Source organism: Squalius cephalus (genome assembly GCF_949319135.1).
Source record: "Squalius cephalus genome assembly, chromosome: 10".
NCBI lineage: Eukaryota > Metazoa > Chordata > Actinopteri > Cypriniformes > Leuciscidae > Squalius > Squalius cephalus.
This window is the reverse complement of record NC_137131.1, coordinates 1914662-1930411: the sequence shown is the minus strand read 5'-3', so window position 1 is coordinate 1930411 and position 15750 is coordinate 1914662. Positions and strand designations below refer to the sequence as shown.

Here is a 15750-nt window from a genome sequence, read left to right as displayed (position 1 = left end):
TGGTTGAGGGTTAGTTGCATGTAATTATGCATCATTTACTGTCACTACTATGGTAAGTACATGTAACATACGTAACAAGGACACTGTAAAATAAAGTGTTACCAAGAAATGTTATTGTAAAGTCTTTCTAAGGAGAAAATGCATGAGGAAGAATAAGTCGGCGCTGCATTCTACTGTTAAATAACGTGCAACTTCATGCCGATCGCTCTGTGAAACGCCAGATCTTTGGAGGGAACGTTGATGTACCTTTGAGTGGTACTTCGCTTCCTCTTCCTGGGCGGAGCTTGAGGGGGAGGGCGTGGCTGACTGACTTCCTGGCGATGACGGGGAACCGTGAGTAAAGGAGCCTTGGCCAATCTGAGAGCTCAGCTGGGACAGGGCGCTCATGGGGTGGGGCAGTATCCGGGCAGATCTGTTTAGCATGGGGCTGTGGTGGGCACGGGGGTAATAACTGCCCGCTTGCCCCGCAAACGCCGGCATCTAGGGTGAGAGAAGAAGACCAGACTTTACTACGAGTAATTTTGAAAAGAAATAACCAATTGAGGCCGGTTCGCCTGTAGTCTTTTCTCTTCTACAGAGACCCTTTAAAAAGATATTCGCTTCTTCCCTCACCCTTTGAAGCAGACGTCTGATTATTGGTGTCTAGTTAAGGTTAAGGAAAGTTAATTCTATGATGACTACAAAACAAAGCTCTCATCAATGCATTAACCGTAGATATACGACGCTATGCAAAATTGCAATGCAACTGAACCCTGGGGTTTTGAAAGTGTCCTTTCATAGTTTCAGCCTGACTTATATCATAAACAGATTAGAGAGTGATCTAGATAGATAAGCATCATTTACTGTAAGTCATCAACCGCACTTCTCTCAGCATGAATTTCAAAGATACTTCAGAAAGCCACAACGCCATTGGCGCTCAACCCGGAAGAATCCCAAAGCAACCACATTAATGACTTGACACTTAAAAACAACAGTAAGAATTCACCACATAAGACATAAATCATATATGCACAAACAGTTGAGAGTAAATAACCACATACACAGTAATGCATATACAACTACTGTAAGAGCGAATCGTGGTCGAAATGCAATTTGCATGGTGCAATTCTCCATCTTGCAACTGTACATTAAAATTGTAATGTATTTTAGTGCATTTTGCACCTGGTTAAACCTGGTTGTGGTTAATACGATGCTGAAATACTGTGCAATGATGCAACTCTTTATTTTACATACATTAGTACATTTATACCATGCAAAAAAAAGAAAGAAAGATACAAATCCTCTTTTTCAAACCAGGCATTGCTAAATTAAGTTAGTTAGTTAATTTGCTAAAAAACGCAACGGTTCTAATTTCCCTCAAATCCCAGAATCCTCTCAAACTGAGCATCTGTAACTCTTGTATTTTAATATTTCACCATGTTTCATTTCCGTGGCTGCTCTTCAAAAAGCATCTCATCAGGAGATGTGAGCGGATGTCGACGGCAGGACTGCGAACGGATGTATTCATTTACACATAAATGGGAATACTTAGCCAGCCACGAATCAAAAAGAAAGAGAAATAGAGAAAGTTGATGAACTTGCATTTATTAGCTCCATGCAACATTCACGAGTTGAGCTGAATTAAACATCAACTGTGTGCTTTTAAAATGATTCATGAAGTCAGAGAGAGGTCTGGGCAGAGTAAACATTACCGTAACGGCTGTGATCTTAGCGAGGGCTTGTAATAGTGCTAATTAACCTCTCAAGACTTGCTAATAGATGAAATTTAAAATGAAAGAGCAAGAAAAATGCATGAAGTCCACAAACGCGGGGGGTGCGAGCAGCTCTCAGTTGAATTAGCCTGGAATATACAGGACATCCTACTAAAGTGTCGGTACAAAAGCAGACCTGAAACAAAGGCTTTCCTCATTTAGACGTTTCAGATCTCGAATACTCAACAGCCCCTCCAAAAGCGGCCCAAACACAACCTCCAACCTCAAATCAAATTTCAGCAACACCATTAGTTCAATTTTCAAATGCAGCGAAATAGCTTTAATGTTGGGGAGAGAGAGAGAGAGAGAGAGAGAGAGAATCCATTAATTTTCCATTTTCCGTGGAGTTGCTCTTTAAGGGCTTTCACAAACCAAGAAGCATTGAAAAACCAATTAATCAAACATGAATGGCCTATCATAGCGACGGCAACCCCATTTCCATAGCAACCGCTGCCGGCCAAGAGCATCACCCTCTTCTTTAATCTGGGCGCACAACACAGAGAGAGAGAGAGAGAGAAAGAGAAAGAGAGAGAGAATGAGAGAGAGAGAGAGAGAGAGAGAGAGAGAGTGCAATGGGCTCACTGTGAGAGAGAGAGAGAGAGAGAGAGAGAGAGAGAGAGAGAGAGAGGCTAATGGGCTCACTGAGCGAATTTTTATATTACGGCCCAATTCTGTGATTGGAACCTTTGTTGGGACAAAAGGTACCGGGACGACTCCGCAGTCAGCCGCGAAAACCACCAATCTATCATAGTCTATTCTCTCTCTCTCTCGCTCGCTGAATAATTTATGGTATTTGTTTCCAAAGCATCATTGCAGCGCCCTCGTCCCGTTTGAAATTCTGAATATCATTTCAATAGTGTTGACTCGAATTACTGGCCCATTTCTCGCTGAGAAAAGGCTGTGCAAAAAAAAGATATAATACAATGAGAAAAATGCACACGATTAACTGTGTTTTATCTCTCTTTCTGTTTAGGGACCTGCCAAATACACAACCAGATGAAATTCTCAGGAAAGCTCAACAAAATAACCATTTGCATAGATTAGAGCTGCACTATTCTGTATAAATTGCTATTTTTATTTATTTATTTTGCTTCAGACGTCCTCCCACAAGTCTGAACCGACAACTAAACAAATTAACATGTCATTTACTAGAGGTTCTGACAAAATTGCTGCAGTCTATTTAAAATGTTTAATTACTCTTAGTAAAAATAGGATTGAGTGATTGATTCAATGACTCACTCATACATACTTCACTTGTTTCATTACTGGATGAATCAGCGTTTTTTGAACGAATCTCTTGAATGATTGATTCAATGACTCACTCATACATACTTCACTTGTTTCATTACTGGATGAATCAGCGTTTGTTTGAATGAATCTCTTGAATGATTGATTCAATGACTCACTCATACATACTTCACTTGTTTCATTACTGAATGAATCAGCATTTTTTGAACAAATCTCTTGAATGAATGATTCAATGACTCACTCATAAATACTTAACTTGTTTCATTACTGGATGAATCAGCGTTTTTTGAACGAATCTCTTGAATGAATGATTCAATGACGAATGCATTTTAACAGTCACTTGTCGCCACCTACTGGTGTAATGATTTAATGATACAATCCTTTATTTGAAGCAACATGTTACTTTCAAAAGGTGATTTGCTATATTTTAATCACTACCGTAGACATCAGTATTTACATCCGAACTATAACCTTTTATCCCAGCACTTCTGTGATAATATGAATTATTGTAACATAGAAATAATGAATTACCTCAGTAAAAGTATTACCTTTAAAATAAAAGGTATTTTTAGTTTAGTTCATTGGTAACACTTTACAATAAGGTTCTGTTCATTAACGTTAGAAAATTCATGTGTTTATATGAACTAACAATTAAAAATGCTTCTTAAGGTCTGTTCACACCAAGAACGATAACTATAACGATTAATAAATCAGCGTTCGTAAAACTAAGCGCTTCAGTTTTGTCGTCTGTCGCTTTAAATGCTCGAGCTCTTAAAAGCAGGATTGATTCTGATTGGCTGTCGGAGTTTTAATTATTCATCAGCTGGAAAAATCTTTCTGAAAGTGATTTCGACTATATTGTGTCTCTGTAATGTTATAGTTGTGGTGTGGATCTATATCGTCATTGTTAAAGTTATCGTTCTTGGTGTGAACAACCCTTAAAACATTTATTAATCTTAGTTAGTGTTAATTAATGTCAACTAATACATTGACTAGTATCTGTAAAGATTATTTAATGGACCTGAGCTAACATGAACTATCAATGTTTGATAGCCAACAGTTGTGCTTTTATTACACTAACTCACTCCAACAAAGATACTATAGCACATGCATTAACTAATGTCAAATAATACAATAACAAATACACATAGATCAAACTCAGATCTGAAGAAAAGGATATATTAAAAAACATGCATGGAAAGAGATGTTTTCATCAATATTTAAACAGAGTCTATTGTACCGTTTCATCTCTTATTTTAACATTAGACTTTTATTATTTTCTACAGCCATTGCTCTCACATTTCACATTAAAATAAGCAATTCTAAGCGAACGAAATCGGCAAACGAGCGAGTGTTTTGTGAGAGCGTGGCCGGCCCTGTTATTCCAAACCACATTTGCTTTCAATTTATTTGGAGTCACGGTTATAATCAAAAGAATAAAGACGTGCACCTTCAGCAAACGACTTCTCTCTTTACTGTCAATTTAGACAAAGCAGTCGGCGTGAATTGTTAAACAAACAATATATTGTCTGCAGGCTGCTTACTGCACATTTAGATGACATATTGAATATTTGTTTGCAATGTTATCTGTTTGCAGAGAGGCAGCGTTTTTAGAGAGAGAGAGAGAGAGAGAGAGAGAGAGAGATTGATCAATAAGGGAGAGTGAAAGAGAAAACTGCTCTGCTCTCTCTAATAGTCATGTGTTCAGGCTATATAAAGCCGGCTGGATGGCTGTACAAACATCATGAAACAGACGCACAAAGGTTAGTGGTTGCCATAGGTACTGTATGCTAATTGCTAAATAGTATAAACCTTGATGGGGGGGGGGATGGTGTCTGGTTACGGCTCAGACTGAGATATCATATTCATAGACGCGAATGATTTACAGTGCATTGCGTATGAATTTCTAAGGCCTCTAAATGATCAACATGATCAAGAACATGTCGCACTCAATCTCCTCCAGTTCTTCTGTCTCTGATTGACAGTTTAGACTGTTTTAGCGAGGAAAAGTCTTTAATTATACTCCAGCTCGTGCTTCACGTGTCTTTATGATCTGAAATCTGCACTTATTTTTATCAAATTAATGTAAGAATAACTGGACTGAAACAACAATCACAAGTATCAAATATGATCGTCAGGCTTCTGAGGAATCTCTCCATCATCATTGGATTGCATTGTTTTAAAACTACAGAGCTTTGATCATAAACTAAGCATTTATATATCATCTTATTATTGGCAGATATTGAGTGCATTTTATGTAAGTATCTGCTATACTGTTATAAAAACCTCACTTATTTACATTGTTGATCTTACTTTTTGTCCATATGAATAAATTGAATATTTATGCTCTGAATATAATTGAGCTGTTTTTTTCCTCCATATTCTCACTATATCAGACTATATGAGCCATAAAAGCCTAATGCATAAAATATGATACAAACAAATATGCTTTTTTGTCTTAGGGTTCAATAAAATATTCCATTTAAAAAACAAAAAACAAAAAAATGGATTTTTATCACTATTATTATTTCATGTCAAGTTTTTCTCACTTTAGCGAATAATTTTCTTGTTTTAAACCACGTTTTTTTTCTCTGGCAGCAACACTTAATATTTAATGTCACTGGAAAACAACACTGAAAAAAAAAAAAAAAAAAAAACTGATTAAGAAAAAGTTTTTTTGCAACGGAAAGCATTTAAGACTCGTTCCACACCCTGACCACCAATTCACAGAACGTTCTGTTCATTCAGCGGAGAAACTTCATTTCCTGTTCCTCTGTTGTGTCTCGAGTTCTTTGAACTCGCTGTTCATCACAGCCAAATAACAACCGCCATCCAATAATGAGCTTCGCATCGAGCATGTGCGATATCTGAACGCTATTGTCTGCGAATCCGACCTCAACCCAGGCCGAAGAGATGCTTGTAATGAATCTGAGGTCATATATCGACAAATGATATTCATAAGTATGCATACTCTTCTGCCATTGAATACAGTAGATCATCTGGATGCGTCACGTGTCCGAAAATGTAATGGGATCCAGAAAGTTGTACAGTATTTTTTTACATGAATTATCATGCATTGACAGTATAACCACCTGACATAAATAACTACACCAGAATAATCATACATGTGTTGCTTCATGTGACAATTGTTCAGGCCACATGATAATACATTTATATTAAGTTTCTGTGTTCAGAATAGACACTTCTGCAATTTGCATGCGGATGGCCTACTTAATTTGCAGTACGCCACAAGAGCACACTGTATACTGTATCCCACAATGCAATGTGTTCAACTTGACCCCTCCATTCCTAATGCAACAAATAAATCCCAAGTAATTCCTGCAGTGATGTTTCCGACTTTATTAGATTATGCAAAAATAGTAAATATTGCAATAGTGCATTCTGAACACAGCCAATGAGAGTGAATCTAGGCCACTGGTGCTCAACTAGTGGGTCACAACCCTAAAATGGGTCACAGGTCTGTTCTGACAGCGAGAGGAAAAAAGTGCAAAGTGCAACTAACCAGAATAGACACTTAGTTGTTAACGCCAAAGATAGAACTTAAAATATTTTCGAATTTCACGTTTTTATTTGTGCAATTCACTAGCAATCTGTGTGAAAATGGTTTCTACATCCAATTTTTTGCATTTCACCGTGAGACCGTATTGGTGTTATATATATATTGTTAATGCCAAAAATCATGTGTCCAGTCAAACTTAAAATATTGTAAAATTTCACCGTTTTATTTGTGAAATTCACTAGCAATCTCTGTGTGAAAATGGTTTCTACACCATTTTTTTTTAATGCATTGCATTTCACCGTGGGACTGTATTGTATATATATATATATATATATTGTTAATGCCAAAGATCATGCGTCCAGTCAAACTTAAAATATTTAAAAATGTTATGTTTTATCTGTGAAATTCACTAGCAATCTCCATGTGCACAACACCAATGCATTTGTTGCTTTTTAACAATACACTTGTTTTAATGCATTGCATTTCACCGCAGTACCGTATTGTAAGTGATTCTGTGTTGTATTCAGTACAGTTTTGTTCAGTATTGTAAGTGATTCTGTGTTGTATTCAGTACAGTTTTGTTCAGTATTGTAAATGATTCTGTTGTATTCAGTACAGTTTTGTTCAGTATTGTAAGTGATTCTGATGTCCAGTGTAAAACGAGTCCCGAAGCACAAGGCATGATGGGTAAGCGATCTCTCTCGCCCGCTGCCTCTGATTGAAGACATCTTGTTGGGAGTGATGGCTCACTCCACGCAGGTTCACAGTTGCTATTGTAAAATCACAGAGCGGTTAATTGAAACAAATGACTATAATAATAGAACATTATCCCGGCAGGCTCGCGGCCATGGCAGCTTTAATTAGCCGAGCGCCGGAGACGGATCTCTCGTGCTGGAGCCGTAAACACGCGGGCGGGGGGGAATCTCATCGAGATCTGCCCTCACCGCGACTCCTCGTTCGCCTCGAGGGCAGAACATGAAACCCAGCACATCTCGTCCTCTGAATCTCTCGCCCGATGCCCGTGGGGGTCATTTACAACAACGCTCCGGGTGCTAATAAGGCGGCCAATTTATAAATCAAGCGCTGGTTAAATCTGTAAGCAAACGCAACCTGTCCTCCCCGAAGACGTGCGAGTTTCATCTCTGAGAGCCCGTGGAAATGAAAGACGGTTACAAAGCGCTGGTCTTTGAACTCCGAGCTGAAGTAAAACCTCAACGCACCACATCACAGAGCGGCTCCATTCACAACACACACTCACACACAGATCACAGATCAGCACGGGCTTTCCATGCCTCATTCATCAGCACTGTTATCAGCTTTACCTCAGAGATCTTACACAACCTGCTCTCACAATGCATTACAGCTCTGTGCTCTATACTACTGATTGCTTTTAGCGGTCGAAACGCAAAATATTTTCAAATTTCATGTTTTTATTTGTGAAATTCACTTGCAATCTCCGTGTGACCCAACACCAATGCATTTTTTTTTTTTTTTTTTTTAAGAACTCAAAGAACTAAAAATATTTCAAAAGTTTGGGTTTTCATTTTGTTTTTGTCTTTTATGCTCACCAAGGCTGGATTTATGTGATCAAAAATACAGTAAAAAATGTGAAATATTATTACAATTCAAAATAGCAGTTTTCCATGTGAATATATTGTGAAATGTAATTTATATCCTGTGATCAAAGCTGAATTTTCAGCATCATTACTCCAGTCTTCAGTGTCACATGATCCTTCATGAGAAATTATGATGATTTGATGATCAAGAAACACTGTAATACCTTTTTTCTTCAGGATTCTTAAGAACAGCATTTAATTGAAATAGAATTGCCGAAAACTAAAATTTTGCATATGATTTTATGCAAACATTCTGGCAACCTCAGAGATGATAAACACTCACTATTAAGCACATAAAATCCATCGATAAGTCAAAATTCCTATGAAAATAAAACCTGTTTAGCAAGACGTGTGTAAAAACACAATAACTGATCCTTATAAAATTGTTCTCCTAGTGAATAAATGCAAACGATGCTTGTTTTAACGGTTGACAATCAATCACATAAGCTGATAGAACTGAAATGTTGTTGTCAAATAATCTGAAGTCTGAGTACAAACGTCCCGCATCTCTGAATGAACTGAAAACCACAGAAATCCAGTTCAGTTTTCACAAGGTCTTAATGTTAGGAGGAGGAGGAGACTGGAGGCAACAATTGAAATAATTTGATTGGGCCTTTATTTCATGGCTGGGACAGTTTTATTGCATCATATTCCAATTCAATTAACTGGGATGTAAATCTGAGGGGAGCGACGAGAAGCGTTTCGCCTCTAAAAGACTAGCAGGGTCTTTCTACGTGTTCATTACCGTCACGACAGCGCCACGCATGCACATGTTCATCCCAAACAACAACAAATTCACTTTCATGCTTCTATTTTAATTAAATGCAATGCGGTTTCGCTCAGTACGTCTTTAAAATGTGACCAAGATGGAGGGAAAAACAAACAAACAGACAAACAAGCTAACAAACAAAGGCTTTAGCAGAGACGCTTAGTTGCATGTTCACAACGGTTATGTGTGTGTGTGTGTGTGTGTAATGAGGCTAACACTATAAACCTACAGGACGGTCAGTGGTTTACTGTCTCAGCGGGACACAACACAGGCTTCGTCTCACTGTGATCACACAGCTGGTAGACCATACCAGGCTTATTGTTCAATGAAGAGATTTGAAGACAGTCAGACAGTGTGTAAAGACCGATCACATGACGTCTGATCTAAAACATCAATACTGAGAGATTCTTCTGGACAAAATCTAATGAGAGACCAATCCCAGAATGCACTGCACAGAACACGAGAAAACTGTTGATTGTACACACGTTTGTATTTCATTCAGTACTGAAAGAATCCATAATAGTTTAATACTAACTATCTCTAATATGTGTGTGTGTGTGTGTGTGTGTATGCGGTGTTGTTAGTGTTAACTAAAATTAAGATTATTACAATTATTTTCTGAAATTGAATAATAGCTGAAATAAATGAGCTAAGGTTAAAACGCTTAAAAAACTAACTGAAATAAGTTGAACTGCTAAAATGACAATAATAATAATAATAACAATGGCAAAAGCACTTACTAAAATGAAAACTGAAAATATAAAAATAAAAAGCTAATGCAAAACAAACAGTATTTTTTTTAGAAAAATATTTTAGTAAAAATGTAAAATCTAAATGTAAATTAATTTAGAAAATAATAATTTAACTTTAACTTAATTTTTTTTTAATCAAATTAGTGTAAATTAAAATTATTTAAATTTAATAAATTGTAAAAGAACAATCATTTTAATGCTAAATGTAAAATAATTAAAATATCAAATAATTTTGAGGTCACATGACAACTGTGTATCATACTTGTTCCATGTTCATCATGGAATAATGCCTAGTGTTGTTTTAAAAAATAGCATGCAGTATGCAGTGCACACTGTGTAGTATGCATTGAACACTGTGTAGTATGCAGTCAGTGTACACTGTGTAGTATGCCGTGTACACTGTGTAGTATGCAGTATGCAGTGTACACTGTGTAGTATGCAGTATGCAATGTACACTTAGTATGCATTGAACACTGTGTAGTATGCAGTGTACACTGTGTAGTATGCCGTGTACATTGTGTGGTATGCCGTGTACACTGTGTAGTATGCAGTATGCACTGTGTAGTATGCAGTGTGCACTGTGTAGTGTGCAGTATGCAGTGTGCACTGTGTAGTATGCAGTGTGCACTGTGTAGTATGCCGTGTACACTGTGTAGTATGCAGTGTGCACTGTGTAGTATGCAGTGCGCTAGTATTCCATTCTGAACATGACCAGCAAGAGGTGATGCGAAGGCCTGAGACAACCATTATAAAGCACTATGTGAATGAGCCCTTAGCAGGCAGCTGCCTATTTAGACAGCAAGGCAGCGCACTAGGTTTTGGAACGGAGCGTATATATTTCCCGACCTCATCTTGTTTGGGCTGAAGTCTGAGTTTGACATGACAGCTCTGAAATGGCTTTTGGAAGAAGAGAGACGGCCGTATCAACACATGGAACAGCAGAAAGACAGAACATTTCTACTACATCTAATGAGAAAAGAAGCCTGGAGGCAGAAGCCATGCACACACACACACACACACACTCTCAGCGGGGTGTCACAGCAACAATTAGGTTCATTTAAGGATGATTAGTAAGTGTGTTAACTCTTCACACATGCTCGGCACGTGTGTGACAGCGGAGCGGCTCAGAGCGCTGCTAGCTCAGATCATCTGCACAGTTCTTTATGTTTTATGAATCTGTGCTGGAGACTCTGAGACGTCAGCTGACTTCAACTAAACGGACAGATGCCACTGAAGCTGATCATTACAGCGCTTTAATATCTTTAATAAGTGTTTCTGACACGGCAGAGAGACTGAACTGAGATGAGTCTCCACTCGAGTTTCACATCTCAAACTGTGCTCAGATTCGCCTCCAATCCAAAGTCAGATTATAAATCAGAACTAAGCCTCATCTTAGTGTTGTTTTACTATCATTTATAGTTCTTATGAGCTTTTTGTTTTTATTTTTTCATTGTAATGTTAATTAAAGTATGTCATTTTATTGTTTTTGTAATTGTTATTATTTTATTATATATTTTAATATATATTTTTAATATATCTATTTATTTTTTTATTAATTTATATTAAATAAATATATTTCAGTTTAATTTATTACAAGTACAAGTTAAACTAAATGAGAAACGGCAACTAGGTGAAATAAAATAAGTTTATTAATATTTCAGTTAACATTTTATTTCCAGTAACAAAAAATTGTGTTTATTTTTTATGGTTTTAGTTTTGATCAAGAACAAGAATAAAACAATAATCCTGACAATGACATAAAACGGCATCCTTTTGAAAAATATATATACTTACTAAATATATATTTATATATACTTACTAAATATATATTTATATATAATATATATATAATGCTTTGGTTTTGTTCCATAAACAACAATAAAATAAAACTGAAAACGGCATCAGCATCATACATACTTTTGAAAAAATGATTATATATATATATTATATAATAATCGCCCTGCAAAAGATGTGCTATAAAATAAGCTGAAATAAAATAGGTTAACATTTATTTTAATTCCAGCAACTAAGATTTTAGAGCTTTTTTTATGGATTTAGTTTGAGTTTAATAACCCTGCTCTACAGTATATCCACATTATATTTTTTAGATCTATATGACTATATTTCTTGTTTGCGTCTCTTTTTGTATCCCCTGTATTTTCTGAGAAACCTCTGAGACACAAATAAAACATAACAGAGGACACTATGAAGAGCAGCACGTTCTCCTCAGTCAGCTGATGTGTGTCCAGATACATGCGCAGGAATATGAACGTGATTTCATGCTTTGATAAGGTATGAAAGAAGCCAGTGACAAAACGAGATACATAAAACAGGCCTTTATCAGCCGGGGCTCCTGTTATATCCGACACACACCTCCGTGTTCCTCCTCTCCGGCGTCTCCTGTTTCCCTCGCGCTCCGATAAGGACATTATGGATATACTATAGTTATGCTGACTTCAAATCAAATCACTTAGTTTCCAAGCAACGACTAATGTCCTTCCCAATAGTGCTGCTCTTTTTCCAGTAAACAACAAGACGACAATGACTAAACAAGAACAGAACAAGGACAACGACTGTGCCGTAAAACTGAAGCTTTTCACTGATCTCATATCTGACATTAAACAGCATCAGCATTATGTGCACACTTCTGGAGACATTCTGTATAACATATATCATGCATATATCATATACAATAAATGCTCTGCACAACAAGATATTAAACCTATAATGTAATATAGAGAATTTACAATTTACCAGATATGTGCGTGTGTGTGTGTGTATATATATATAGTGTGTGTGTATGTGTTTGTATCCATATACATATTTATGTATGTATGCATATATATGCGCATATATATGTATATATGTATGCATGTATATGTATATTTATATACAATATATATGCATACATACATACACATAAACACACATACATACATACACACACTATATATATAATGTGTGTGTATGTGATATGAATGTATGTGGCACAACCTAAAGTCTCATATTTCCAGGGGAACGTGATTGAAAATTCAGAAGAATTAAATTAAATCTGTAAATGACGCCTTGATTAGCAGAATCCAAAGCCTAATGGACTTTATTAGAGAGAAGGGAGAGGGAAAAAAAGCAGATCTTCTCCTTTTTTCTTCTTCCATTTTCCTGATATAATGAAATTGGAAAATACCTTCTATTTCTTTAAAACATTTCTTAATATACAAGCCTGCTCTCATATCATATTGCGCAGAAGGAAATAAGGCACCTTCTCCCTAGAGATAATAAAAGAATTGAATTTTTCCTTATCGGCCCGGTCATCTATTTTTCCACGGAATGCTATTACTTGCTGCCTGCGGTTGCTAGGCAACAGGAAATATTAATAGGGGCTTTTATTAGGCAGGCTTTCACAGTGCAGCACTAAAAAGAAGAAGTGGAAAACATGAATGTGTTACATAAATCTTTAGCGCTCTCGCAGCTTTTGCGCAAGTCTATGTTTCCCTCTTGATTTATCGCACCTTCCTCTCATTTATGGGAAATAGCGGTGTGAAATAAGAAAATGGTACATTACCCTGAAGGACTATTTGAAAATAAATAATCGCAAAGGTGAAAAGAAAGCTGTTTAAAAACCAGGGGGGTTCTCTCATTCTCTCTCCTCTTGTTCTCTCTCTCTCTCTCGCTCTCTCTCTCGTTCTCTCTCTCTCTCTCATCTCGTTCTCTCTCTCTCTCATTCTCTCTCTCTCTCTCTCTCTCTCGTTTCGTGCGAGGCCAGATTTCGCAGGGCCTATTGAACAGCCCAATGTTTTCCCCGTTTTCTCCAGATCCATCAATCATCGGTGTAATATTCCTTGCAGGAAATGCATTCTATTACGCTCTTTGAACTGCGATGGAGGGAAAGAAAATAAAAGATATTAATAGTTCCATAAAGCATTTCCGCTACAAATGTAATCCCTGAGTTGTGCCGTGATGCAAATATCTTTTGCTTTATATTGATTAATCGCACATCGCTCCATCCGTTCTGGAGGAAAAAGGGCCTCAGTTTCTCCACATTCGTCTGACATGCTCTGGAAACACGAACCTTGACAAACGCCATAAACCCTTTCGGTGGGCATTTTATTTTCATATCTTGGGTGGAATTCAACAAAAATACATTTGATTAAAGCTGGTGGAAGGCCGACTGGCCAGGAATAGCCTGAGAGTTTGGGCAGGCCATCATCTTCAGGCTATTTCTGCTCCAGTCCCGACCACAGTCCGGTTCATTCAGGCGGTGATGAATCTACCAGTCTAAGTACAGGCCTGTAAAACCATTACTATTCACCCATTATACGCTCTACACGACACTGCACTGGGAAAATACACACACAGTCTGAGAGCGAGGCTGCTATTCTGCACTTATTTACATTTATGCATTTGGCAGATGCTTTTATCCAAAGTGACTTACATTGCATTGAAAGAATGCATGTATTTTATTTAGTGCTGTCAAATTGATTAATCGCATCTAACATAAACGTTTGTAAATATATAATATATGCATGTATATATATATGCACACACACACAAAAATTCATGTATTGCCTGGGAATTGAACCAATGACTTTGACGTTGGGAGCATCGACCGGAACACCAATGTACTTTTAACCAATACTAAACCTAGTTAGCAAAGATAACCTGAGGTGATTAGTGAAGGTTTTGCTTTACTTTTATTGTTCTGAAAGTAAGATGATATTTAAAAGCATTAAATCTACGTGAAACGAATTCATGCATTCCCTGGGGTTCGAACCCATGACTTTGACGTTGCAAGCGCCGCGCTCTACTGTTGTGCACGCTTTACTAATCTAACGCAACATTTCACATCACAAATTACACTGTCAGCTTAACAATTTAGTTAAAAAATAAAGGTTCGGTGACGTCATGAACAAGTTTACGCGACAACAATGTCCTAAAAACTGAAAAGTGTTGAGCACAGACGACAACGCGGTCAAAACGATCCCTGTTCACACTAGTGTTTGCTGTATACATGAAGACGATAAACGTATTGTTTTTAAAAAACATGCACTTTTGACACCCAGCTTGTGTTTTCAAGCCCCAAAAATGCCGTTGTCTGATAAATGAACGGCCAAAACACATTAAAAAAAGTTAAAAATGGTGTTGTGTAAACGGCCCCTAAACTACGCTTAAAGTGACTATATAACTAATGCGGATTAATGCTTTTCTTTTCTCCAGTTACTGACTCTTAACATCAACCAATAAACATTCCAGTTTCCATTCGTGTCAGAACGATATTATTCTGTATTACACAACATACATAAAACGCTCAGCAAAACACTTGTACTGAAGGACACATATTTCAAACTGCTGTGGTAAATGCAAATTATCCTCTTGATAATGACATTTTTTTAACTCACTTGATTGCCCTTGAAATCTCATTGAAATGTGACATTTCATTAACGAAACATGTACTGTAGCATCTGCTAAGCAGCTCAAATCATCAGATCCACATACATGTTTAACTTTGATATCCACATTAGCACAGCTGGTTCCCACTTCAAGCCATTTATTCCCTTATGAGATATTTGTACAGTAATACAGTAAAAGTTAGATTAATAACATCAATGCTACCACATCGCAGATATTAAATGGCAGTGTGCTGAATGAATGGTCAGCATCATGAAAGATCATGTTCATATAGAAATATAATTTCTCCTGGACAAAAATATATTCCACACTGTAAAAAAAGGACTTTTCGAAAATTGAAAATAAAACAAAAAATTTTTAATTCAATGTGTAACTTTCCATTTCTTCGTAATCAATTGTGATTTTTTTTTTCATTGCATCTCTCTGGTTAGTTTGTTAAGTGAAAATAAAACTAAGATTCCTGGAGTAGATACTATTTTTTTTAATGCAATGTGTAACTTTCCATTTCTTCGTAATCAATTGTGAAGTTTGCAAGCGATTTCTAAGCAAAAATTGTTTCTACAATGTCCCCCCCCCCCCCCAGCCAATTGCATCTCTCTGATTAGTTTTTATTTTTAATGCAATGTGTTACTTTCCGTTTCTACTGCGTTTTCAAGCGATTTGTAAGTGAAAATAGTTCCTACAAGCA

The 15750-nt window shown here is 36.9% G+C and overlaps 2 protein-coding genes across 9 annotated transcripts in view; both read right to left on the bottom strand.

The window, feature by feature from the left end:
* Positions 1–15750, bottom strand: part of kif5ab (kinesin family member 5A, b) — a 581587-nt gene that overhangs the window by 88382 nt on the left and 477455 nt on the right. The window lies entirely within an intron of this gene.
* Positions 1–15750, bottom strand: part of tox2 (TOX high mobility group box family member 2) — a 139684-nt gene that overhangs the window by 27302 nt on the left and 96632 nt on the right. For 5 of the 8 annotated variants that reach the window (XM_079883539.1, XM_079883537.1, XM_079883540.1 and 2 more), the window contains one exon: positions 247–480. The exons of the other annotated variants lie outside the window; for them this stretch is intronic. In XM_079883539.1, the coding sequence (XP_079739665.1) occupies positions 247–480 (234 nt within the window). The remainder of the gene's footprint in view (positions 1–246; positions 481–15750) is intronic. 8 annotated transcript variants of the gene reach the window in all.